This window comes from Jaculus jaculus, chromosome 1 (assembly GCF_020740685.1).
Source record: "Jaculus jaculus isolate mJacJac1 chromosome 1, mJacJac1.mat.Y.cur, whole genome shotgun sequence".
Taxonomy (NCBI): Eukaryota; Metazoa; Chordata; class Mammalia; order Rodentia; family Dipodidae; genus Jaculus; species Jaculus jaculus.
Window position 1 is genome coordinate 153,138,012 of NC_059102.1, and position 27,651 is coordinate 153,165,662.

The following is a 27,651-nucleotide window of genomic DNA, read 5'->3' on the forward strand; positions in this document are numbered from 1 at the left end:
ATACATGACAGTGAGTATCACAATGTGGCTGCACCATGATATGGTTTGGAAAATGCTGACTTTGGTGTGACTTATTTTCCTGACTGTTCATGATACATAATTCCAACCATGGCTGTGTTCACTGTGGGCCCACAGCGTCACGGGGTGTCTTACTGGCAAGTCCTTTGTCTTACAACCAGGAAAAATTAGGGACACAGATGATGAGGAGTAAGACCAAGGAGACGTATTGATAAAAAGATGGGAAAACCTTCGTGTCAGGGCAAGCAAGCTTAGGATTTTAGCCAGGATCCAAGGACAGAAAAAGAGAAGAAAAAAGAAAGCAAAAAAGAAAAAAAAAGTTTTAAAGTTAGAACTCAGAGAAGTAAGCAGATTTAGCAGAGAGTGTCTGTGAGCCACTGCAGTGACAGAGGGGATTCTGATAGGAAAATAAAATGTTATTTTATTAAAGTGATATATATTCGTCCCACGTCAGTAGCATGTCTTAGGTGAGAGGTGGTCTCTTGACCAGACAAGTATTTGGCATGTTCTACCCAGGACCAGAGGACTTCAGGAGAAACTGTCTGTTCCCTTTTACAAGGTATTTAAAATCCTATAGAGGGATATTGTAGTATTTCCCTCTCTAATATTACCAGAATAGGGCATGGTGATGCACGCCTTTTTTTTTTTTTTTTTTTTAACAGAGAGAAAGAGGTGGGGGGGGGGGGGAGAGGGAGGGAGAATGGGAGCACCAGGGCCTCCAGCCACTGCAAACTAACTCCAGACACATGTGCCCCCTTGTGCATCTGGCTAATGTGGGTCCTGCGGAAATCGAACCTGGGTCCTTTGGCTTTGCAGGCAAATGCCTTAACGGTTAAGTCATTTCTCCAGCACGGTACATGCCTTTAATCCCAGCACTCAGGAGGCAGAGGTAGGAGGATCGCTGTGAGTTCGAGGTCATCCTGACACTACATAGTGAATTCCAGGTCAGCCTGAGCTAGAGTGAGACCCTACTTTGAAAGAGAGAGAGAGAGAGAGAGAGAGAGAAACTTATCTCTAATATTACTAGGGGAACAGGAGGTTGAGGCCATCCACCTACCTACTATACCAGTATTTCAGAAACCAGATAAGATGTTTCCCCTGCATGGCACAGAGGCATGGTGGTGAAAATTTAGTGCTCCTCCCAGAGTTGCGGCCACTTCATGCCATCTTGTCATGCGTGGTCAGCAGTTGGGAAGGTTTCCAGTCTTCTGCCACCATCACCTTTTTTCTTAAAATATTTTAATTTATTAGCAAGCAGAGAGAGAGGGGAAAAGAGAATACGGGCACACCAGGGCCTCTTGCAGCTGCAAATGAACTCCAGACACATGCCCCACTCTGTGCGTCTGGCTTTACGTGAATACTGAGGAGTGGAACTTGGGCTAACACACTTTGCAAGCTAGTGCCTTTAGCCACTGAGCCACCTCCTCAGCTGGCCTCTTTCCTTATGTTAACAGTGATGCTCTTTCTGAGGCCCTAGTCTCCGGCCATATTGGCAAGCTGTGAGGCCTTTGCCACATCCAGGCTTCCACGTGTGTTCTATCGTCACATCTCTTCACACAGAAGGCTAGTAGGCTATCTGTCCAGCCCTTGGTGTGTGGAGATCGCCCCCCCTCATGTGAGCTTGTAACCGGCCTGGCAGGAAGGAAGACATCCCAATGAGACACTTGTGCCATTTCCTTTGGCTATCAGACTCTTGAAACAATGAACTCCAAGAAACTAAAATTTCACCTGGACTGAAAACCTATGATGGGGCAAGTCATGAGCCCCATCATACGGGTGTAGCGTCTGTTGGTGTCTGCCTAAATGTACAGATTATGCTCACCAAACTGCCCAGTAAGCACTTCTATTAATGTTCATACCCTTATATTAATGTTACTCTCACTTTTGGTAGAGAACCTTCTCTTTTCAGATGGCAGTGATCTTGGGATGACTCAGAAGGCACCATGGTGCTGGAAAGAAGTGACCGGAGTGCTCAACACTGCAATATGTATATCGCACCTTCCAACGATCAGGTACCACTATGGAAGAGGTGGCAGAAAAAATTTAAGAGCCAAAGGAAGGGTAGGACTCCTTACAACGTGCTCCTCCAGACACAAAATGGCCTGGATATCCATGACCTCACAGTGCCTGACACTGCCTACACAAGACCATCATAAGAGGAGGAAAAGATGATGACATCAAAATAAAAGACAGACTTATTGGGAGGGGGAGGGGATATGATGGAGAGTGGAGTTGCAAAGGGGAATGTGTGGGGGGGGGGGTTACCATGGTTCACTGTGTATAATTATGGAAGTTTTGAATAAAGAAAAGAAAATTTTTAAAAGACACAAATTTCCCCAGGAATGACATGCTATGAAAAAGAAAAGGCAGGGTGATTGGTATCAGCAAGTGCCAGGGGGAGGGGTCCTCCCCAGAAAGAGACTTCAAGCATTTCTGGCAACTTGTGAGGCCACTTACGGGAGAGTCCGGTACCCAGCCAGTGACGGGCAGGACCATGCTTTGGCAAGGACTGCTCAGCTGATTCAAACCTCGACCTTATGTCAGGATCCCAAAGATGGACTTGGGAGGGTCAGTGTAGCTCTCTGTCCCTCTTTCCAATTTAACCACCTTGAATAAGTCTCTTTTTCCTGCCTTTCACTATTAATTTTGTTTATTGAGACTAGGTGGGCAAGCCTGGTATGTTGTGGCTGCCAGGGCATAGGCTTTGACCCTAACTCTGGTAAGAGGCTGGAGAGAGATCCCTCCCCTAGCCAACTTATTCTCTCACACGTACGCTGCATTAACTTTTCCTGGGAAAACCTGAACAGACATCAGTTCACCCTAGGTGGGATACTAACCACATGCCAAAGTAACAATTCCACCGAAGTTCAACTTGGCAAACCATTGAGTCTATTGGGGTCACTTCCCGAGTACAGGTGAGGGGTTACTTACAGAAGCATGGGTGACTACAGATGACCGCATCACTGCAAAACCCCACCCCATCATGGATGATGACCTTGTGAAAGTCGCATCATGGAGTCGCCCTTTTACTTTCTTTCTTTTTTTTTTTTTTAAGTAAATCAGTTTATTAAAATAATTGACTTAGGCATCTGCAATGGTGACTTCAACCTCCACTCCTGGCTCAATGCTGATGGAAGTAATCTGCTTAACAATCTCAGAGGGACTGTGTGAATCAATGAGTCGCTTGTGGATTCTCATCTGGAAGTGATCCCATGTCTTGGAACCTTCACCACAAGGTGTTTTCCTTGTAGTTATTCTCAGTGTCTTGGTGGGCATGCGAACTGGTCCTTTCACTTTGAGGTTCTTGTCCTTGGCTCCTCTGATCAAGTCAGCACACACCTTCTCCAAGGACTTCAGGCTGCGGCTGGAGAGGGTGATCCGGATTCTGTGGAGGGCCACCTCCGGTTCCACGGGAGTCTTTCCGGTATCCTTAAAGGCCATGGCTGCGGTGCGGCTTCCTGACCGACTTGTCCCTCGGCGAGAGCGAGCAGCGGTGAGTCAGGAGCGGGAGCGGACAGAGCCTCCACTGCACCCACAGACGCGTCTCCGAAAGGAAACTGCCCTTTCACTTTCTAAATATTCTATTACCTCCCAAGATCACTTGTAGCTGGAGGGGGATTCAGGAAGGAATTCTAGGGCCGTCCCCTCTTCTAGCCATGAGGGAAAGTCAGTAGCCGTATTGGCATCACCATAAAAAACCAGCTGCAAGCCGAAGCTCCTGGGACAGAAAGGAGCCTAGTAGGGGCCTTCGTCGTCACACTGCTAGATGTACACTTTTTTTTTTTTTTTTTTAATGGTGTCAAGGTGAGGGAGTTACACTTTTTCCTCTCTCTGATGTGTCCATAAATTCTTGGATCTGGTTTTCTTGATATGATTTTAATGCATGACTGGGCCCTTACGTCCCAATTCACCCTGAAATCAAACAATCATTTTGTATCTTGGTGAGTGCAAAGCCAAAATAAACACAGCAGCCAAGACATCAAAGAGTTAAGGAAGATTTATCACTCATAGCAGATAAGGACTACAGTAACTTGACTACAGCGTGTGGGGGTCATCTCTAAAGTACTACTCAGGAAACAAAGGAAGCATGAGGACTTATTCAGGAGGGCTATTCATACTTGTATAGGGATGGGCCAATTCCCAGGCATGCTCAGTTGAGGTCACACTTTTTTTTTTTTTAAGATAAAACAGCAGACACATTTTTGTGCATACTTAAGCTCAAAGTTATGGAACACATGGAAAATATTAGAAATGTCTCTGGGCATGCTCAGCTTGCATCATAAGGCTTTAGCTGAAAATAAAAGATGGCATGGGGCTGGAGAGATGACTTACTGGTTAAGGCACTTGCCTTCAAAGCCTAATAAGGATCCAGGTTCTACTCCCCAGAACCCACCTAAGTTGCACAGGGTGGTGGTGCACATGTCTGGAGTTCAACTGCAGTGGCTAGAAGCCCTAGCATGCCAATTCTCTCTCTCTCATAAATAAACAAATAAATAATATTTTTTTTTAAAGATGGGATGTTTTGAAGGTGCATTAGCACAGGAGTCTATCTCAAAGTATCTCTTGCTTAGTCACTAACAACCCCCATAAATTTACAGAGTGGCACTCTTGTTGCTAACAGGAACAAGTCATGTGTCAATCTTGTCCCATGTGGTGCCAGAGAGATGGTGCCTTCCATGTGTCCACTCAGGCGTGAAGTCATACCCTCAACATGGAGTCAAAGCTGCTAGTAGAATGAATGGAGTCTCTGAGGGCAGGGCAACGTCTGCAAAGCCACTGATTTACGCACTATGGACTGGCTTGGGGCAGGGAACATCCTGATCTCAACATTCTTTCTCTTCCCAGTGTGGTCATATTAAACATGTCTCCTTGTCCTGCTTTTCACTAGTAATGTGGCTCTTTTCATTGGCTTATTGATGATGGGTGGGTGAGCCTGCTTTACTTAGTCTGTCGGGGCACAGATTGTGACCCTAACTCTAGCCATTGTCCTTGGCTGGCCCATGTCCATCAGTAATAATGGAACCAAAGGTGGTATCTTTGTGTCTACCTTCCCCAAACAGGATGATGCCTGTACCTGGAACTCAGCACTAAGCGGGCTCCCAATGGTGCGTCAGCAGCATCTGTATTAGTCAGGGTTTTCTAGAGGAGCAGAACCGATAGAATGAACTGTATTAAAAGGGAATTTATTGGATTAGCTTACTGGCAGTCCCACAATAGCAGTTTGCAGGCCTGAGAGTCAAGGACCCCGGTAGCTGCTCAGTCCATGAGGCTGGCTGCCTCAGCAATCCCAATCTAGAGCTGAAGGCCTGGAGATTCCCTGGAGAGACGGCTGCTCTTCAGTCCACGCTGGAAAGCAGCGAGCTGCGCCAGCAGCCAGGTGAGAGGAGGTGTCTTCCACCAGGAGCTATCTGTCCTGCAAGGCCAGATAAGTGAAGGAAGCAGGGGATGGGGAGGCTGGGACATCAGGCTGGGGGGTGGGGGTTGCTGCTCTCCGCCTTCCTTCCAGAGTGAGACATTACTTTGTTTAGTCTCTGACCTTAGGTGGTGGGGAGCAGCTTTGAGACTTCTTAACCGGCTGACTGCATTACAATGTCCTACTCTGAAGGAGGTCAATCAACCCGGTGGGAGGTTGGTTATAACAACCTCCAGTGTTTGTTCCTCGCACCTTTGGGGTTTGGGCAGTGCCTGCTTGGGCTGCCCGCCCCACTGTGAGCGCCCCACTTTCCCACTTTGAGTGCTCTGTTGATTGATCCCCCTCCCCCTCCCCTCACACACACCCAGGCGCTCACAAGTTCATCCGGCGCCCCACCCAGGGCCAACAAGGAACCTCAAGACAAAGTCTGTGTGGGAGTCTTCTCCCTTGAAGTTGGAGGAATGCTCAGTGTGGGAGACTGTGGCTTGGCTCCCGTCCCCAGCAGTGCCTGATGTGGCTGATCGTGTCCCCCAACCTCAGGACAGTTGCCCAAGCAATATTCACTTGATCCATTGGGAAGGACTGAGGGCATGAGAATACAGTCATGACCTAGGAGTGACAGTGTCCCTGGTTCTGGAATCTACCCTCATTCAGTCAGGGGGCCATGTCTGAAGCTGAGTTCTCTGAGGCCTCATGGCCATGAACTTTTATGGAGCTATCCTCCTGGGTCCTGCTCAAAACCTTCATTCCGTGGCTCTCAGGGGAGTCTGGGCTAGTCTCTCTTCAGTATAACAGCTCTCCCACTGAAATGTCTTTCATCATCCCCTCCTTAAGGGACACCCAGGTCCCAAGGAAGTGACCAAAATGATAATGGCCTCGACCCTCCACCATGGAGAAGAGGGACTCCCTGGCTCTGCTCCTTAGACCACGATAAGTTTCAGGGCCTTACATGCTCACATGCAGGACCGGACCTCTGTACCACCAACAGCGGGAGAGAGCGCCGTCCGCGCCCGGGGGTGGGGGTGGGGGGCTGCAGAAAACTTGCCAAACTCAGATTGCACGGGTGAGGTGGAAACGTGAGCGCCCATGGCACACTGCACGACCAATGTCCAGCGGGCTGCTGGAGCAGGGCGCGAACCGACCAGCCCGGATCCGCCCCGGTCACGTGGCCTCCGCCTCCGCGGAGCGCTGCTGCCGGCCGCCGGCAGGGGGCGCGCGGGCCCCGAGCCTCCTGGAGTCCACCGCCCGCTCACCGTGAAACAAACCCCGGGATTCCCGAGAGAGGCAGGGGGGAGGGGTGGAGGACGCCAGTTCTTTTGGCAGCATCCTGGGGGCGGTGCATCAGAATGCTGCATCCTTCCTTGGAGGCCTGGGAACGTAGGGCCAGGGGAGTGTGACCCATGAAATCCACGTTGTCTGAAATAACCAAATACCAGTAAGAAGGCTCTATGTAGGACACTGGTCACCTGCTGCTCACGGCAGGAGGGCAGGCATCTGCCAAGTGAGGACTCACACGCCCAGCTCCCCACTCACCCCCCCCCCCCGCCACACACACAGAGGTTTCTGGTGGGCTGAGTTACCGGACCAAGTGGAGAACAGAATCACAGTACAGTCACACATTTTATTGAATCCACTGTGGACAGACGTGTGAGTGTAACATCTGCATAGACGTGGGATGAAGGGTCAGGGCTCCAGCAGCCAGGTGAGGGGAAACTGAGGTCTCTGGAGAACATGGCAGGTCTAGAAACCATGATCTGCTGTCTTCTGTGAAGAAACGGCTCGAATGGTTGCCAGGGTGGTGGTGATGGTGATAATGATGAAGATAACAGCTGTAAGGACGCTGAAGACCAGGGCGCTGATGTTCAGGCACTTGGCGGTGGAGGCATGGGCCTGCGCCCCAGTCTTGTCGCCCACCATCTTCCTGTCCCTAGACTGGAGGAGACCACATGGTGAGGAACCCTGGAGCAGGTCATCTGAGAGCCAGGAGCTCTGACCTGGGTCCCACATTGTCTTCCCATCCCACTGGCAGTCTCCCTCCCTCCCTCTCAAGTTTTTCTTCATGACAGTTGCAGACATGGGCACCTTGAAGGCCAAGAATCTAGACTTGTCAGAAGGAAGATGGAGAAACCAGTAATTTCTCCAGCTGTATGCCTAGAAAGTTAAGAGATTTCAATCCCACAACCATTTTCTCATCAAGATATTTGAGACGTGCCAGGTACAGCCAGTAGTCTTGTGGCTCCAGCCACTCAGGAGGCTGGAGCAAGACAGGACTCCTTGAGACCAGCAGTTCAAAGCTAGCCTGGGCAACACAGCAAGATCTTCTCCTTCTCCTTTTTCCTCTCCACACTTTTCACGCCCTCAGATCGTTCAGGGTTAACCCCACTACATGACTTTTTTTTTTTTTCCTGTGAGCCGCTTGGCACTTTCCATATACCCTAGGGTCACAACCTACAGATGTATTCCACAAAGTGGGCAGTAGGAAGAATTCCTCCAGGCTTGGATACACACAAAGTCTGACCCCATGACTCCCTGGCAGCCTCATTTTATGCCTGCCCATGAAGAAATGCACACGAAGGGCCCCACAAACATCAAGTGGATAAGTGGAACCTGAGGCTCACACACACCTTGGGGACCATCTCTCCCCACCTCTGCTATACGCACCTTCACGGAATAGACATAGGCAATGAAGCCCAGGCAGCAGAAGTTCATGAAGATGGTGCTGAACGTGGACCAGACGATGTAATCCGGCATGACGGGCTCAGTTTGGATAGTAATCACAGTGGATGTCACGGGAGCTTGGCTGATCTCCTCTTTGGTCATGTCCTGTGCTTAGGGAAGGCTCTTGTTCCAAGGAAGGGGGAGTCCGAAGTGGAGATCTGCTTGCTGATATATGGTCATTTGTGGAGCAAGGTCCGGATGTTGGGGGTTGAGCCAGGTAGGGTTTGCCCTTCTCAGTGGCTTCTTCCCCCTAGACCCCATAGTTCCGCTTTCTCAGAAGTTTCTGCTCCCTGGTGTTTGTAAATCAGTGGATTGTCTGGGGGGGAGGATGTGGAAACAAACTGGTCAGTAGTATTGCCACTATGAAAGGGTCCAGGAAAGATGAGGGTTAGGAGAGTTTCCCGTCCAGGAACCCAAGTTGGGACTTGGCCCCAGCCCCACACCTACAACTTACAGTGGGGGTCCTAGGACTTTCCCCAAACCTGGTGGTCTCCCCATGCCAGGCCAACAGTGTAACACCTCACTGTCCTTAGTCAGGGCTCCAGTCAGGTCCCACACACCCCTGCACTCTCCCATCCCCAGAGTACACCAAAGACCTCCTCACTGAGCGAGTGTCCTCTGATGAAATCCTTGTACTTCTCAGACTGACCTTCTGCAGGTTGGGGATGGGGAGAGCTGGAGCTCACCGTGACTCCTGTGGTCAGATACCCAGGGGCCAGTGTGACACGTCCAGCCCGGGGTCTAGCCTGTGATGGCTGGCTAAAGAAGGGCTGTCCTGAAGGATTCCCATCATGTGGCCACATCTTTAGAGTCCAAGGCTAGACTATTTTGCAATCCCACCTTTCCTTCCCCTTGCATTCCCCCTCCCCATCTTTTTGTTTCGTTGTTTGTTTCGAGGTAGGGTCTTGAAATGACCTGGAATTCACTATGTAGTCTCAGGCTGGCCTTCCCATCATTTTATTAAAGGACTTGGTGTTTGGGGGAAACATCAAGTTTGATGGAGAAGGTCTGGACGGTGACCACACCCAGTAGTGCTTAGGGAGGTGCGGTGCCTCTGTTGGCCAAGGTCTTACTGCAATAGCAGTCTTTTCCTCTTCCGGCCTCAGCATGCCCTCACGGAAAGATGGAGAAATCGGGTCAGAAAGAGATAGTTACCTGAAGTGATGAATGCGCTAGTAAGTTTCCCTCTGAATAACACAAACTAAGCTCTGGAAGTCACCCCTCCCCCCCAAATCTCTCCTTACCCTGCCGATGCTAAGATTCCTGCTCGCTCTGTCCTGCTCTCAAAGCCCCCGGGATCAACACTTCTCAGAGGGAAGGCCACCAAGGACCTCCTTGTCTGTCTTGTCACTCTGAAGTGCTGGAGTTCTCACAGCTGCCATCTTAGCTGGACTGCAAGGCAGTTGTTGAGAACAAGGCAATGCGGTGACTCCCACTGTCCAAGTGTGTGAAGTAAAGGGACACACTGAATTTTTTTGTTTTTTTTTTTGAGGTAGGGTCTCACTGTAGCTCAGGCTGACCTAGAATTCATTCTGCAGTCCAGCCTGCTCTTGAGCTTGATGATCCTTCTACCTCAGCCTCCTAAGTTTATAGGCATCAGCCACCACACCTGGCTTCACATACTGACATTTGAAGACTTGGTAAGAAAAGAAAAAAAAAGCATTTTGTAAAATGTAAATAGTGAGATTTTTTTTTTTTTTTTTTTTTTTTTTTTTTTTTTTTTTTGAGGTAGGGTCTCAGTCTAGCTCAGGCTGACCTGGAATTCACTTTGGAGTCTCAGGGTGGCCTCTAACTTACAGTGACACTCCTACCTCTGCCTCCCAAGTGCTGGGATTAAAGGCGTGCACCACCATGCCTGGCTTAATAGTGAGAATTTTCATGATATAGTTACCTAATATTTCAGATATATTGGCTTCAGTAAGATAGTTATACAGAAAAATCATTCTTTTTGTCATAACAAGAAGTCTGCTGAAGTCTCCTCCTTACTGCACATGCCCTGCATTCACACTGGCAACATTTTTAAAATTTATTTATTTATTTGCAAGCAAAGACAGAGAGAAAAGAAACAGAGGCCAGGGCCTCCAGCTACTGCAAACAGAACTCCAGATGCATGTGGCACTGTATATCTGGCTTTATGTGGGTACTGGAGAATCAAACCCATGTCATTAGGCTTTACAGGCAAGTGCCTTAACTGCTGATCCATCTCTTTGGCCCAACTGGCAACATTTGTTTTTATTTCTATTTTTATTTTCATTTTAGAGAGAGATAGAATTGGCACGCCAGGGCCTCAGCCACTGAAATCAAACTCCCTGGCACCACCTAGTGGGCATATGTCTGCTTGCCTCACCTTTGTGTATCTGGCTTACATGGGATCTGGAGAGTCTAATATGGGTCTTCAGATTTTGCAGGCAAGCGCCTTAACTGCTAAGCCATCTCTCCAGCCCCCCCCCACTGGCAACATTTTATTTATTTATTTATTTATTTGAGAGCGACAGACACAGAGAGAAAGACAGATAGAGGGAGAGAGAGAATGGGCGCGCCAGGGCTTCCAGCCTCTGCAAACGAACTCCAGACGCGTGCGCCCCCTTGTGCATCTGGCTAATGTGGGACCTGGGGAACCGAGCCTCAAACCGGGGTCCTCTAGGCTTCACAGGCAAGCACTTAACCACTAAGCCATCTCTCCAGCCCCACTGGCAACATTTTAAAGGGAGCTCCAACAGCTGTCATGGAGATAAGCCCTCCCAAGATCCTGGTTTTGGCCCAGTCCTCTCTCACATTGGGGCTGGGTCTGTTGCTCCGTGGAACGATGCCTACACGGTGTAGCCACTTCTGCAAACAAACTTGTAATACAAGCAGATTCTTGTCAAGTGGGCAGAGGCATCGCACACAGCCCCGTCCCTGCCATGGGCCCTGCCATGAGTTCTACCAGCTGCCCTTCCTCACCTGCCTCTGGAACTGGAACCCTAGAAGGTGCCATTGGCAGGAAGGCCTTAGGAATAGAGAAGAGATTTTTCTGGGCTGGAGAAGTAGCTCATTAGTAGAGCACCTACATGCACCAGACCCTAGGTTCAACCTCCAGCCATGCTAAACAGATAAATAACTGAATAAATGACTTCTCTTCTAAAGAAGCAGCTTTATACTCAGAGTGAATGGGATAACTCAGTTAGGAAACTCAGGTGATATTCTGGCTGCGTAGGGAATAATACTGGCATTTCTGAAAAGTACCTCTTCCTGTTTTCTAATTCAGGCTTTGGCATTTCCATGAGTGAGCGTCTTAAAGAGAAAGCAAGTCTCCATGAGCTCTCTCCCTCCCTCCCTCCCTCTCTCCTCCTCTTTCCATCCCTCTCTCATGTGGTGTGTGTGTGCCATTGAACTCAGGGCCTCTACACATTTCTGCTAAGCATAGGTGCTGTCACTGAGTACCCCCATATAAGCTTCTTACAGGCTGAACAGAAATAGATAACACTGCCCTTTGGGGCTGGGTGCACTAGAACTTGATGATGTTCACCAAGCTTCCAGCTTCCCCATAGAATCCCTATAGAATCTCCTTTTTTTTTTTTTTTTTTTTTTTTTTTTTTTTTTGGTTTCTTGAGGTAGGGTCTCACTCTGGCCCAGGCTGACCTGGAATTAACTATGTAGTCTCAGGGTGGCCTCAATCTCATGGCGATACTCTTACCTCTGCCTCCTGAGTGCTGGGATTAATGGCATGCACCACCATGCCTAACAAGAATCCCTTTTTAAAAAAATTTTTTTTGTTGTTTTATTTTTATTTATTTGAGAGCGACAGACAGAGAGAGAAAGAGAGAAAGGGTGCACCAGGGCCTCTAGCCACTGCAAACGAACTCCAGATGCATGTGCCCTCTTGTGCATCTGGCTAACGTGGGTCCTGGGGAAACAAGCTTCGAACCGGGGTCCTTAGGCTTCACAGGCAAAGAAGACAGTTGGCTGGCTGAACTGGAGCACTGTGTTGTTGAAGCTAGTTTTGTCTTTATTTTTGTTCCCCCCTCCGGGATATGGCCATTCAAGCAGAGTTGGGTTTGTGTTTATTTATATAAGAGCTCAAAGCCAGGCATGGTGGCACATACCTTTAATCTCAGCACTCGGGAGGCAGAGGTAGGAGTTCAAGACTACCCTGAGACTACATAGTGAATTCCACGTCAGCTTGAGCTAGAGTGAAACCCTACCTCGAAAAACCAAAAATAAAGAACTCAGGACACTAGCTAGAGCCGCCTCCATTCACAATTGACCTCACAATTACTTTAACAACTTCCCACTTGGTCATCCTCAGTTTTTGAGCGTGAGACCAAATGTGGGCGTGAGCTACCCCATCCCTCTCACTGCTGGTTCAGATAAAGATTTCTGTGTGGCACTCATGACACAGGATTCAAGGCGTCTTCTGTTCTCCTATTCTGACTACAGAGCAGTCAGACATGCTGTCAAGAGCTGTGCACATCACTCAAAATCTTGGGAGAAGTCAGCCCAGTAGGGCAGGCACAGCAGTGACCATCTTGGCCCCACAGGCCTGACCATCTAGGACAAAAAAGAGGAAGTCAGGAGGCTGGGGAGATGGCACAGCAGTTAAAGGCACTTACCTACTGGCCAGGGTTCAATTCCCTGGTACCCATGTAAATGCAGCTGCAAAAAGTGACATGTGTCTGGAGCTCATTTGCAGTGGCAAGAGGCCTAGGAGCACCCATACGCCCTCTCGTTCTCTTTGTGTGCATCTCTCTCTCTCTCTCTCTCTCATAAATAAAAATGTTTCAATTAGAGGTTGGAGAGATGGCTTAGCAGTCAAAGCATTTGCCTGCAAAGCTAAAGGATCCCGGTTCAATTCCCCAGGTCCCACGTAAGCCAGGTGCACAAGGTGGCACATGCATCTATAGTTCATTTGCAGTGGCTGGAGGCCCTGTTGTGCCCATTTTCTCCCTCTCTCTCTCTTTCTCCTTCTCACATAAATAAATAAAATATATTTTTAAATGTTTTAATTAGCCGGGCGTGGTGGCACACGCCTTTAATCCCAGCACTCAGGAGGCAGAGGTAGGAGGATTGCCATGAGTTCAAGGCTACCCTGAGACTACATAGTGAATTCCAGGTCAGCCTGTGCTAGAGTGAGACCCTACCTTGAAAAAAAAAAAAAAATCAATAAGTCATCTCAGCTGATTTCTCTCTGACTTCCACATTCTCTTTTCAATTAAAACTTTTTTTTGTTTTTGTTTTTCCAGGTAGGGTCTCACTCTAGCCCAGGCTGACCTGGAATTCCCTATGGAGTCTCAGGGTGGCCTTGAACTCACAGTGATCCTCCTCCCTCTGCCTCCCGAGTGCTGAGATTAAAGGTGTGCGCCACCACGCCCGGCACAACTTCTAGATTTGAGCTTTGAAGCACTTTCTTCTGGTTTGACCCACTCATCTTAGTGACCTCTGAGTGGCCCACACATGAGGCATGGAAATCATCTTCTGAGGTCCATGTCAACTGACCAGCTCAGCTCTAGGACTTTATGAGCAGGGCAGCTTACAGATAAAGAACAAAACCTCAAAGACTATGAATAAATTTAGAAACCTGGGCTGGAGAAATGGCTTAGCAGTTAAGGTGTTTGCCTGCAATGCCAAAGAAACCAGGTTCAATTCCCCAGGACCTATATAGGCCAGATGTACAAGGGGGCGCACGTGTCTGGAGTTCGTTTGCACTGGTTAGAGGTCCTGGTGTGCCCATTCTCTCTCTCTCTCTCTCTCTCTCTCTCTCTCTCTCCATATATATATATATATATATATATATATATATATATATATATATATATATATATATAAATAACTAGACCCCTCTACTAAGTATACTGTAGATTCCTACTGAAACATACTTCTTCCTACATTCACCCCTATTTCTACCAAAGATAACTACAGTTGGAATACGTTGTTTACAAGTAGGTTTGTCTCATTAAAATTGGACTGATTATTTTTTAAATGTAGTAAGAATGGTGATTGATCATGAAGAACTGGGGCTGGGGTCATAGCTCAGTGACAGAGTGCTTGCCTAGCCTGTGGGAAGCCTTGCACTGAAAAAGAAAAATATCTGCCTTACTGTAATCTGTAACTTCTTTTCATTATTTGTGAGTTGGGGTATGGAGTGTGTGTGTGTGTGTGTCATGACATGCATGTTGTGGTCTGGGGACAGCCTCAGGATCTCAGGATGTGAGTCCTTGCTTTCCACCTTATTTTGTGTGCATATGTGTGTTCTTGTTGTTAAAGCTTTTTTGTTTTGTTTTGGTTTGGTTTTTCGAGGTAGGGTCTCACCCTAGGCTAGGCTGACCTGAATTCACTAAGGAGTGTCAGGATGGCCTGAAACTCTCAGCAACACTCTTACCTCTGCCCCTCCCAAGTGCTGGGATTAAAGGCGTGAGCCACCAAGGTTTTTTTGTTTGTTTGTTTTTTGTTTTTTGTACAGAGAGTGTGTTGGAGTTCCAGGGCCTCAGCCAATTGACCTCCAGATACTTGTGCCTCCTAGTGGGGAAGTGCAACCTTGTACTTGCCTCACCTTTGTGCATCTGGCTTACCTGGGATCTGAAGAACATGGTTCCCTAGGCTTCACAGGCAAGTGCTTTAACCACTAAGCCATCTCTCCAGCCCTATTTATTTGTGGGTTTTTAAAAACATTTTTGTTTATTTGAGAGAGACAGAGAAAGGAGACAGGCAGACCAAGAATTAGTATGGGAGTGCTAAAGTCTCTTGCTACTGCAGATAAACTCCTGAGGCACACATCACCTGGCATTATGTGGGTATTGGGGAATCGAACTCAAGCCTTCAGGTTTTGCAAGCACCTTTAACCACTGAGTAATCTCTCTAGCCCCTCCAGCTTGTTAATGAGACAAGGCCTCTCGTTTCATCACTGGGAAAGCCAGATTATCTGGTCCATAAACTTCAGGTTTCTCCTGACTCTGTCTTCCACTGCCATAGGTGACTTGGTATTCTAGATATGTGTGTCGCTTTATATCTGGCTTTATATGGGTGCTGGGAATCTGAACTACAGTAGGCAGACTTGCAAACCAAGTATCTACAGCAACTTATCCATCTTCCCAGCTCAGTACTAGAGCTTTCAAAATATATATATATATATATATATATATATATATATATATATATATATATATATATATTATTTACTTGAGAGAGACACAAAGAGGCAGACAGAGAGAGTGTGAGTTTGGGCATGCCATGGCCTCTAGCCACTGTAAATGATCTCCAGATGCATGCACCACTCTGTACATCTGTCTTTATGTGGGTACTGGGGAATCAATCCAGAGTCGTTAGTCTTTGCAGGCAAGCACCTTAACTGCAAAGTCTAAGGACCTGAGTTCAAATCCCCAGTACCCACATAAGCCAGATGTACAAAGTGGCACATGCATCTGGAGTTTTCAGTAGCTAGAGGCCCTGACATGCCCATTTTCTCTCTCTCTCTCTCTAATAAATAAGTGATAATTTTTAATTTAATTAATTAATTTATTTATTTATTTATTTATTGGTTTTTCAAGGTAGGGTCTCACTCTGGGCCAGGCCGACCTGGAATTAACTATATAGTCTCAGAGTGGCCTCGAACTCTCGATGATCCTCCCACCTCTGCCTCCCGAGTGCTGGGGTTAAAGCCGTGTGCCACCACGCCCGGCATAATTTTTTTTTAATCGGTCCTTCACAATATCAGGTTGGTTAGGAAACTCTTTGAAGTAGCGGATCACACAACATCAATGATGGGGAGCAACTCCGGTCTCATTTTTGGCAACTGCTTGTCGATCAGCATCCATAATTTGTCAGGGCTGACAGAGGGGCAGAAGCTCTGGCTCCTCTTTAAGTGCTAAAACTTTCCCAAAGTAACCTGGCTGGTAGTTATTGAAGTTGATCCTGTGGTCATGCATGCCACCAGCACTACCCCGGCCTCGCGAGGGCTTCCAGTGCTTATCAATGTGACTGTGATCATGGCTGGCGTGGCCCCAAAGTTTTTGGTCTTCCTCAGTCTGGACAGCATGACAGCAGCTGAAAGGAAGGAACCACTTCTGAGACTTTTTTTTTTTTAATTAGTTATGGACATACTTAGGATATAAACAATACATGTTGGTACCGCTGACCCTTTTCCACAGGGGTCCTCCTCATTGGGGATGCGGGTCATCCCCGTGAAGATTATGGGTTGTGCAATGGGGGGATGGCAGTCAGTTATGGGGAAGAGCCAATGTCTCTGTGCATAATAATGTCCCAACTTGTGGCTCTAACAATCTTTCCACCCCCTCTTCCACAAAATTTCCTGAGCCATGTTGGGTGTGTTTTAGGTCAACTCTAGTGATGAAATCTTAGGAGCCTCTGGATCTCTGATTTGGTAGTTGTTGAGTGCACTTGTGGGGCTTTTAATAATGAATAATTAATCTTAAACCTCTCCTAACTCTGGGCATGGTGGCGCATGCCTTTAATCCCAGCACTTGGGAGGCAGAGGTAGGAGGATCACCATGAGTTCGAGGCCACCCTGAGACTCCATAGTGAATTCCAGGTCAGCCTGAGCTAGAGTGAGACCCTACCTCAAAAAAAAAAAAAATCAAATAAAGACTGGAAGGATTGCTTAGTGGTTAAGGCACTTGCCTGTGAAGCCTAAGGACCCAGGTTTGATTCTCTAGTTCCCACATAAACCAGATGCACAAGGTGGTGTATGCATCTGGAGTTTGTTTACAGGAGCCAGAGGCCCCAGAGTACCCATTCTCTCTCTATCTGCCTCTTTCTCTCTCCCTCCCTCTCTCACAAATAGATAAATAATTTTTTTAAATCAAATTCTTTAAGGGGTGGATAACTGGCTCAATGTTTCAAAGCCTGTGGGCTCAGGTTCAATTCGCCAGCCACCCACATAAAACCAGACAGGCATTCATTTGCATTGGCAAGAGACCCTGGTGTGCCCCCACCCAGACAACTGTGTGCATGCACACATACAAATAAATACATAGTTCATGATAATAAATATATTGTTCATGATAGTTTATGATTATTCATCATCACAGACATTTAACCAAAACCATAATCAAAAACTTTCAAAAGCAGCCAAGAGTGGTGGTGCACACCTTTAATCTCAGCACTCAGGAGGCAGAGGTAGAAGGATTGCTGTGAGTTCAAGGCCATCCTGGGACTAATTCCAGGTCAGCCTGGGCTAGAATAAAACCCTACTTCGGAAAAAAAAAAAATTAAAAAGCAAATAGAGAAAGTTGCATTGTTTAGAAAGAGTCAGCCCTTTCAACAGAGACGTAACATGGAGCACAGGGAGTCTCCATGATAAATTATAAACTCTATTTCCTAGGTCAGTTACTAAAAGGTAAGGAAAACTCTTTTCAATGTTTTCCTAAGACTAGAACAATCTGCTAAGAGAATTTTTTACTTTTTTTAATTTGTTTGTCAGAGAGAGAAAAGGCACACCAGGGCCTTCAGACACTGCAAACAAACTCCAGATGTATGTGTCACCTTGTGCATCTGGCTTGGGAATCGAACCTAGGTCCTTTGTCTTTGCAGGCAAGTACCTTAACTACTAAACCATTTTTCCAGCCCTGCTAAGAGAATTTGACAGAATTTTAGCAGGGAAAAAATATTAAGACTCACTGTGGCAGGGCATAATGGTCCACACTTGTTATTCAAACACTTAGGAAGCTGAGGCAGGAGATTGTCATAAGGACCCATGTTTGATTCCCCAGATCCCATGTAAGCCAGACACACAAGGTGACACATGTGGAAGGTAGCACATGCACGCACATCTGGAGTTCAATGACAATGGCTGAAGACCTTGGCATACCATTCTCTCCCTCCCTCTCTCTCTCTCTCTCTCTCTCTCTTGCTCTCTCTCATAAAAAAGGGGGTGGCTGGAGAGATGGCCTAGTGGTTAAGCGCTTGCCTGTGAAGCCTAAGGACCCCCATTCGAGGCTCAATCCCTTAGGACCCAAGTCAGCCAGATGTACAAGGGGGGGGGCACGTGTCTGGAGTTCATTTGGAGTAGCTGAAGGCCCTGGCGCGCCCATTCTCTCTCTCCCTATCTGCCTCCTTCTCTGTCTTTCTGTTGCTCTCAAATAAATAAATAAAAATAAACAAACAAACAAAAGGCCAGTCTGATGGGCTTGCCTCAAAACAAAAAACACCAGACTCAAGGGCTGGAGAGATGACTCAGCAGTTAAGGTGCTTGCCTGCCAAAGCCTAACAATCCTGAGCTCAATTCGCTAGCACCCAGGTAAGCCAGAAGCACAGAGCCATGCATGTGTCTGGAGTTTGTTTGCAGTGGTGGAGGCCCTGACATGCACATGCTCTTTCTTTCTCTCTCTCTCCTTAAAATTCTCTCCTAAAATATTAAAAAAGACCAAAAAAAAAAAAAAAAAGGACTCACTTTGACTTTTATATTAAATTCAATTCTAGCCAATTGGCCACAGAGGTCTCTCCATCCTTCTCTTCCCAGTATTCTGTGTCCATCGATTTTCACTCCTTCATTCATGCTGAAACAGCCTTTAAATAACCCCCAAGTTTTAGGCAAAAACTCTTACATTAACACACCCCGTATTTATAACATTCCTTAACAGAAATTCACCCTGCTTTTTCTCGTACTCTTTTCATACATGGTTGCGTCCCTCAGTATTCCAGTAATTTTGGTTTCCACTCATAGTTAGAGCTCTGAGCTTTTATTGACCTTAATTTTCTGCTGAAAACCAGGAAGTTTCACATATAGCATTCAGCAGGTTAACAAACCTGTAAACTGTTCTATTTCAGGATTTCTGGAAACCTTGCTTGCTCATCATACAAGATTCAGTGTGACTCAGGACCTGGTTGCTAACAGACCCCGAAGCCTGCACTTCTTCCGAAATAAGCAGCCTCAAGTAGCCGTGTTTATGTTTAGCAGTTAATGTTTTATGTTAAAATGACTGCGATAGTCAGTGAATTACATTATATAGTTTAATTTAGCAAAGGCATTAGGGTATAAGTTACCAAAGAGATTGGGAGACCTATTTTAAGTAAACAGCACCAAATTAAGTCAGCTATCCTCAAGTTGTTTTCCTTGCTACTGACCTCTGTATCTGAGATAATATAAGTATGATTACCTAGTGAATCTAGGAAAAATACAACATTGTTCTCAAACCTATGAGCTCTGGTTATACACCTGCTGTCATTAAACCAGAAAGCTTCATTTAAAAAAAAAATTTTTTTTATTTACCAAAGACTATCCCAAACCACATAAACTTGAAAAACATTTAGGCCACTTTCTTACCCATTTTCTTTTTCTCTTAAAAAAAAAATCTTTTATTTTATTTGAGAGAAAGAAGCAAATAGATAGAGAGAATAGGTACACCAGGGCCTTCAACCACTGCAAACGAACTCCAAACACATGTATCACCTTGTGCATCTGGCTTACGTAGGTCCTGGGGGAATCAAACCTTTGGCTTGACAGGTATGCCTTAACCTCTAAGCCATCTCTCCAGCCCACCCATTTCCTTTTTTTGTTCTTCAAGGTAGGGTTTCACTCTAGGCTGACCTGGAATTCACTATGTAGTCTCAGGGTGGACTTGAACTCAAGGTGATCCTCCTACCTCTGCATCCCAAGTGCTGGGATTAAAGACGTGCGCCACCATGCCTGGCCCATTTTCTTTCTTTCTTCCTTCCCTCCTTCCTTCCTTCCTTCCTTTCTTTTTTCCTTCTTTCTTTCTTTCTTTCTTTCTTTCTTTCTTTCTTTCTTTCTTTCTTTCTTTCTTTCTCTCTTTCTTTCTTTTTAGGAGAGAGTGAGAGAGAGACAAAGACAGAATGGGCACACTAGGGCCTTCAGCCCCTGCGAATGAACTCCAGATGTGTGTGCCCTTTGTGGCGTATGTGCCACCTTGTGCACTTGTGCCACTGTAGGTCTGGCTTATGTGGGACCAGAAGATTCCAACATGAGTTCTTAGGCTTCACAGGCAAGCGTCTTGACCACTAAACCATCTCTTGATCCCCCGTTTTCTTTTTGAAAAAAATTTTATTTATTACGTATTTGCAAGCATAGAGAAAGAAGGAGGGTGAGAGAGAGTGTGGGCGCACCAGGGCCTCTTGCCACTGCAAACGAACTCCAGACACATGTACCACTTCGTACATCTGGCTTTATATGGCTACTGTGGATATGAAACTGGGCCATCAGGCTTCTGAGTGAGCCATTATCCAAAAAAGTAGGCTCCCATATGGCTTATTCATAACATTTTAAATTTTGATTAACCCTCCTCCTACCCTCCTTTACTCAATCCCTCCCTCTGACCTCATTTCGGCCATTCTGCCCCTAGTAATCTGTTCATCTGGCGTTCATTTGCAGCAGCAGGAGTCCCTGATGCACCTATGCTCTTTCTCTCCCTCTCTTTGTCTCATATAAATTTTTTTTAAAGTACTTTCCCATAGGCTGGAGAGATGGCCTAGCAGTTAAGGGGCTTGCCTGTGATTCCTAAGGGCCCTGGTTCGATTCTCCAGGTCCCATGTAAGTCAGGTGCATGTGGTCATGCATGTGTTTGGAGTTTGTTGGTAATGGCTAGAGGCCCTGGGACACCCATTTTCTCTCTCCCTCCCTCTCTTCTTCTGTCTCTAATAAATAAATAAAAATAAAATAGTTTAAAAAGTACTTACTTGAGCCTGAAGAGATGGCTTAGTGGTTAAGACGCTTGCCTGAAAAGCCAAAGGACCCAGATCTCACTCTCCAAGACCCACGTAAGCCAGATGCACAAGGGGGTGCACACATCTGAAGTTTGTTTGCAGTGGCTGGAGGCCCTGGCATGCCCATTCTCTCTTTCTTTCTACCTGCCTATTTCTGTATCTCTCTTTTTCTCTCTCAAATAAATAAAAATACAATATTTTTTTAAAGTACTTACCCATGAACTTATCAAAATATATCAGAAATACATAAGCACATGGGAAAAATTCAAATCTTATCAGAGGGCTGGGCATGGTGGTGCATGCCTTTAATCCCAGCACTGCAGAGGCAAACTAGGAGGATCACTATGATTCCAAGGCCAGCCTGAGACTACTGAGTAAGTTCCTGATCAGCCTGGGCTATAGTGAGACCCTACCTCAAAAAAAAAAATCAGGGCAGAGATGGCTTAATGGTTAAGGCACTTGCCTGAGAAGCCTAAGGACCCAGGTTCAACTCCCCACAACCCATGTGTCTGGCATTCGTTTGCAGTGTCATGCCCATTCTCTCTTTCTCTCTCTCTCTCTCTCTCTCTCAAATAGATAAAAACAAAATTCTTTAAAAAAATCGTATTAGAGCCAGGCACACACCGTTAATCCCAGCACTTGGGAGGCAGAGGTAGAAGGATTTCCGTGAGTTTGAGGCCATCCTGAGACTACAGAGTTAATTCTAGGTCATTCTGGGCTAGAGCAAGACCCTGCCTCAAAAAGCCAAAAAAAAAAAAAAAAAAAAAAATCATATCAGAAAAACAAAGGTATATTAAAATATCTTTATTTATTTTTATTTTTTTCCGACATAGGGTCTCGTTCTAGCCCAGGCTGACCTGGAATTCACTCTGTAGTCCCAAGGTAGCCTCAAACCCATGTCGATCCTCCTACCTCTGCCTCCCAAGTACTGGGACTAAAGGCATGTGCCACCACACCCAGCTTAAAATATCTTTAATAAAACCCAACTCTGCTTTATTCTGGATAGTTCTATAGTTCTTTTTTGCATTAAAGCCACAAATCTTTTCTTAAGAAAAGAGCTGTTTTATAGTTGTTGATGTTGTTTATTTTTATTTATTTATTTGAAAGAGATAGAGAGAGAGAAAGAGGCCGAGAGAGAGAGAGATTGAGAATGGGCACACCAGGGCCTCCAGCCACTGCAAACAAACTCCAGGTGCATGTGCCACCTTGTGCATCTGGCTTACAGGGGGACAGGGGAATTGAGCCTCGAACTGGAGTCCGTAGGCTTCACAGGCAAGTGCTTAACCACTAAGCCATCTCTCTAACCCAAAGCCACAAATATTGAATTTGCCATCCCTTCTCAAGATTTCTTTTGACCTCCATAAACATACACACACATATACACATGCACACAAAAAAGATAGCATATTTATGTATGTTAAATATATTTGTTAGCATGTAACAATAGCTTAGCGCATCATTAAAAGGCACAAAGGCACTCAGAGTGTAAAGCACCCAAAGGCCAGTGGGACCCAGATCTGTGCATCATTTATATGATACTGATTTTGCAGACATGCAAAAGACAAGGGTTATGAAGGCATAAAGTCTGCCACACAGATTTCAAATAGTAGTATGGTCTGAATGGGTCCCTAGAGACATTAGTGAGAAGATGTGTGAAGCCATGACAGTGAAGTCTGATTTCAGCAGCAACCCTGAGATGTTAAAGATGCAAGAAGCATGAACTATCTGGCTGAGGAAGACTACAAACAAAGAGTAAAGCCAGTCCAAGAGAGAGGCCATGTGGGCTGAAAATGGCATGGCTATAGTATTGGAGCTTACATCACAACATGTGCCCTGGAAGGGCTGGATAGGGAATGTGATGACTAATCTTCATTTCCAACTCGATTGGACCTAGAATCACCAAGGATACAAAACTCTGTGCATGGGCTGCAGAGATGGCTTAGCGGTTAAGCACTTGCCTGTGAAGCCTAAGGACCCAGGATCAAGCCTCGATTCCCCAGGACCCACATTAGCCAGATGCACAAGGGGGTGCACGTGTCTGGAGTTCATTTGCAGTGGCTGGAGGCCCTGGTGTGCCCATTCTCTCTCTCTCTCTCTTTCAGTCTCTCTCTCTCTGTGCCTCCTTCTGTCTGTCACTCTCAAATAAATAAAAATAAACAAAAAATTTTTAAAACACTCTGGGCATGTCTGAGAGGGAGTTAGGTTCATTAATTAAAGTGAGAAGAGCCACCTTAACTGTACGCAGCACCATTTCATAAACTGAGGTCCTAAACTAAATAAACTAGAAAGTGAAGAGCTGGAGAGATGACTCAGTCATTAAGACACTTACCTGCAAAGTCTAACAACCCAAGTTCAACTCCCCAATACCCACATAAAGCTAGATGCATAAAATGGCACATATATCTGGAGTTTGTTTGCAGTGGCTGGAGGCCCTGACACACGCATTTTTCTCTGTCTTTCTCTGTCTCCTTGAAAATAAATAAATAAAAATAAAAGTAGAAAGTGAGCTTCCAGTCAAGATGGCATCTACCTAACAGCACCACACCTCCCAGGGAAGGAAAGATGGACGCAGATTCTAAGGACAGAACCAGTCCATCACACCTCAAAAGGGCCCCAGCTGAAACTAAGAATAACTGGGGAAATAGGTAAGAGTGCTGCTTTCTTGGTAAACTTGGTACCAGCACAAGGGTGAAGGAGATAGACACACAGAACACTCAACTCCTACCAAACCAGATATCCAAAGACACAGAGGCTCCCAAGACCTCATCACTGAAGCAGACCTAAAATGAACCCAACATGACTCAGGGAAATTTGCGGAAGAGGGGGCGGAAAGATTGTTAGCGCCACACATTGGGTCATGATACACAGAGACATTGCCTCCTACCCATAACTGTTGGCTAACCCCAAAATGCACGACCCATATTCCCCAATGAGGAGGGTCCCCATGGAGGGGGGAGGACAGGGAGGAGGCTAACTATGGTACCAACTTGACTGTATACACTGAGTATAAAACTAAAAAAAAATAAATAAAAACAATGCTTCCACTCCATATAAGTCAGTCAAAATAAAAGGTCAAGACTTAAAAAAAAAAAATGTAGAAAGTGAGTCAAACATTAGCATTTATCACTCTTTGCCTCCTGACTGAGGACACAATGTGACCAGCTCTGCTTCATGCCCCCACCACCAGGACTTTGCTGCCATGATGGACTGTAACCTCAAATTGTGAGCCAAAATATTTCCTTCCTTCCAAGTTGCTTTTGTCAGGTATTTTGTTGCATCAATGAGAAAAATAGCCAAAACAGAGCATAGTCATGAGCCCTAGGGGTGTAACATCTATTAGTGTCTGGCTAAATGTATATATTATGCTCACCAAACTGCCCAGTAAGCACGTATCTTAATGTTCATACCCATATATTAATGCTACTCTCACTTTTGGTTAGAGAATCTTCTCTTTTCAGATGGTGGTGACCTTGGGATGACTCACAAGGCACCATGGTGCTAAGAGAAAGTGACAGAGTGCTCAGCACTGAAGCATCTCTATCACACCTTCCAAGGCTCAGGGTCTATTGCAGAAGAGGTGGCAGAAAGAATGTAAGAGCCAAAGGAAGGGTAGGACTCCTTACAACGTGCTCCTCCAGACATAAAATGGCCTGGATATCCATGACCTCATAGCGCCTGACACTACCTACACAAGACCATCATAATAGGTGGAAAAGATGATGACATCAAAATAAAAGAGAGACTGATTGAGAGTGGGAGGGGATGTGATGGAGAGTGGAGTTGCAAAGGGGCAAGTGGGAAGAGGGGCACAATTACCATGGTATTGTCTATAATTATGGAAGTTGTCAGGAAAAATATAAATTAAAAAACAAAAACAAAAACAGAAACTTGGTACTAGGAATGGAGTCATTGTAGCAGCTGGCCCTTCAAAGCCAAAGGATCCTGGTTTGGTTCTCCAGTACCCACGTAAGCCAGAGGCACAAGGGGGCGCATGCATCTGGAGTTCGTTTGCAGTGGCTGGAGGCCCTAGCAACCCATCCTCTCTTCCTCTCTCTTTCTCTTTCTCTCTCTCTCTCTCTCTCTCTCCCTCTCAAATAAATTAATAAGTAAAATATATTTTTTAAAAAGTAAACTTTCAGGCCGGGCATGGTGGCCCACACCTTTAATCCCAGCACTCGGGAGGCAGAGGTAGGAGGATTGCCATGAGTTTGAGGCCACCCTGAGACTCCATAGTGAATTCCAGGTTAGCCTGAGCTAGAGTGAAACCCTACCTCAAAAAAAAAACTTTCAGGGCTGGAGAGATCACTCAGTGGTTAAAGGTGCTTGCTGTGCAAAGCCTGATGGTCCAGGTTTGAGTTTCCAGTACTCACATAAAGTCAGATGCACAAAGGTGCACATACATCTGGAGTTCATTTACAGTGGCAGGAGGCCCTACTATGACCATACTCACTCTCCTCTCTCTCTCTCCTGTGTCTTTCACTCTGTTTCTCAAATAAATAATAGTTTTTAAATATATATAAAAGCTGGGCGTGGTGGTGCATGCCTTTAATCCCAGCACTTGGGAGTCAGCAGTAGGAGGATCTTCATGAGTTCAAGGCCACTCTGAGACTACATAGTGAATTCCAGGTTAGCCTGAGCTACAGTGAGACCCTACCTGGAAAAACATATATACATATATATGAGATTTTTTAAGGAATGAAACCTCTAGTGAAATAATAGGAAAGGTGCCCTGAGAGTAAGACCAAACACACTAGAGGCTCCATCTTGTGAAAATCCAAATTCCTTAGAAAGAAGAGTCTAAACAGAATGGCACTGGAGGAGCTCCTTGCTTGAAAACAACCGCCTAGGGAAGCATTCCCCCTAGGTCAGCATGAGAAGCATTCACAAAATGATGCAACCACAGTTGTGAAAGGCCAGGCTACACCTCAAGCTGGCAACAGAACTTGACAGTGTTGTTCACATGGCACTTATTTTACAGACATGAAAGATGCAGTGTTAAGGTATTATGGAGTCTTGCACCATGGTTTCAGAAAGTCACTGAGGCCAGAACTGTTTGTTGGAGTCCCTGCAAGGAGACCCTGAGAGAGCACAGCATGAAGCCTTGAAGATGAAGCATAAGTTACAATAGAGATCCCAGGATGCTGGATATGGTAGGACCGTGGGACTTCCATCGAGGAAAGCTGCGTCCATGGAGTAGAGCTGCCTGAAGAAGGCTACCAAAGCCCCATAGAACCCCGGTGATTCCATCACAGATCACAGATCACAGATGCTGGACATGGAGCTTCAGGACCCAGTGGTTCTAGCTGGACATGGAGCTTCAGGACCCAGTGGTTCTATTCTTTCTTTGCTCTGCTCCTTTTTTTTTTTTTTTTTTTTTTTGGTTTTTAGAGGTAGGGTCTCACTCTAGCCTAGGCTGACCCTAGAATTCACTATGTACTCTCAGGGTGGCCTTGAGCTCACAGAGATCCTCCTACCACAGCCATCTAAGTGCTGGGATTAAAGGCGTGTGCCACCACATCTGCCCATTCCTCCATTTTTCAGTGAGAATGTTTACTCTATGCCATTGTATTGAGGGTATATGTAACTTGGTTTTTTCGTGTTATCAGGGCTCATAGTTAAGAGCCTGCCTGAGTCTCAGAAGAAATTCTGTGCTTCTGAGCAGTGTTGGAATGCACTATGAGAGGGCCATGCGCCTGTGGGAACAAGGAATGGAAGGTTATGGCTTAAAAGTGGTATGCATGGACTGGAGATGGCTTAGTGGTTAAAGCACTTGCCTGTGAAACCTAAAGACCCAGGTTTGATTTCCCAATACCCATGTAAGTCAGAAGCACAAGGTGGCGCATGTCTATGGATTTCATTTGCAGTGGCTAGAGGCCCTGGAACGTCCATTCTCTTCCAACCTCTTTCTTTCTCTCTCTAATAAATTCATTTTTTAAATTATTTTTTAAAGTGAAATGTTTAGATATCAGATTAACAATGGGTGGACTTGGGAGGAAAAAAATTTCTGGACATGTCTGTGAAGTTTTTTATTATTAGTTTAGTTTAGTTGAGAGAGCAAGAGAAAGAGGCAGAGAGAGAGAAAAAACTGGACATGCCAGGGCCTTCAGCCCCTGCAAACAAACTCCAGACACATGTGCCACTTTGTGCATCTGGCTTATATGAGTCCTGGGGAATCAAACCTGGGTCCTTCAGCCTTGTAGGCAAGTGCCTTGACTGCTAATCCCTCTCTCCAGCCCAGTGAAGATGTGTTTACATTAGGTCAACAGAGATGGGAAGATCCACCCTAACTATGGACAGCATCTCTCATAAAATAGGTCTCAGAGTAAATAAAAAGGGAGATAAGGCTGAGATTTGTTTAGCAGTTAAAGGTGCTTGCAAAACCTTCTGGCCCAGGTTCAATTCCTCAGTACCCATGTAAAGCTAGATGCACAAAGTGGCTCATGCATGTGGAGTTCATTTGTAGCAGCAAGAGGCCTTGATTCTCATTCTCTATCTCTCTTTCTATCTCTCTCTCTCTCTCTCTCTCATTGCAAGTAAATTATTTTTCAAAATAAACAAATAAAAAGGAGAAAGTAAGCTTAACATCAGCACTCACCGCGCTCTGCTTCCTGAGTGAGGATTCAATATGACCAGCTCTGCTTCATGCTCCAGCCACCAGACTTGAACTGCCATGATGGACTATAACCTCAAACTGTGAGCCAAAACAAACCCTTCCTTCTTTAAGTTGCTTTTTATTAGGTATTTTGTTGCACCAATGACAAAGTAATTCATGGAGCTGCAGGGTTTAATGTTTTCCTGGCTGGGCTTTGGTCTTCCTTTGATCCAATCCTTCCTTGTTATTATCCTGG

At 45.9% G+C, this 27,651-nt stretch overlaps 2 protein-coding genes across 2 annotated transcripts; both read right to left on the reverse strand.

Moving 5' to 3' along the window:
* Nucleotides 1-3,065: 3,065 nt before the first annotated feature.
* Nucleotides 3,066-3,482, reverse strand: LOC101599742 (40S ribosomal protein S20-like). The gene has a single exon (XM_045137985.1). The coding sequence runs from the start codon at nt 3,457-3,459 to the stop codon at nt 3,100-3,102; it is 360 nt and encodes a 119-aa protein (XP_044993920.1). The 5' UTR covers nt 3,460-3,482; the 3' UTR covers nt 3,066-3,099.
* A 3,605-nt stretch (nt 3,483-7,087) lies between these two features.
* On the reverse strand, nt 7,088-8,393 carry LOC101617108 (interferon-induced transmembrane protein 1). The gene is made up of 2 exons (XM_004653891.2): nt 8,093-8,393; nt 7,088-7,363 (listed from the first exon to the last, which is right to left on the reverse strand). The coding sequence occupies exons 1-2, from the start codon at nt 8,249-8,251 to the stop codon at nt 7,172-7,174; spliced, it is 351 nt and encodes a 116-aa protein (XP_004653948.2). The 5' UTR covers nt 8,252-8,393; the 3' UTR covers nt 7,088-7,171.
* Between the last annotated feature and the right edge of the window lie 19,258 nt (nt 8,394-27,651).

Excerpts from the sequence above, each read along its gene's own strand:
- LOC101617108 (XM_004653891.2), bottom strand. The coding sequence starts at position 8,251 with ATGACCAAAGAGGAGATCAGCCAAGCTCCCGTGACATCCACTGTGATT. Across the intron at positions 7,364-8,092 it reads CCTATGTCTATTCCGTGAAG|TCTAGGGACAGGAAGATGGT; the intron begins GTGCGTATAGCA and ends GGTCTCCTCCAG.
- LOC101599742 (XM_045137985.1), bottom strand. The coding sequence starts at position 3,459 with ATGGCCTTTAAGGATACCGGAAAGACTCCCGTGGAACCGGAGGTGGCC.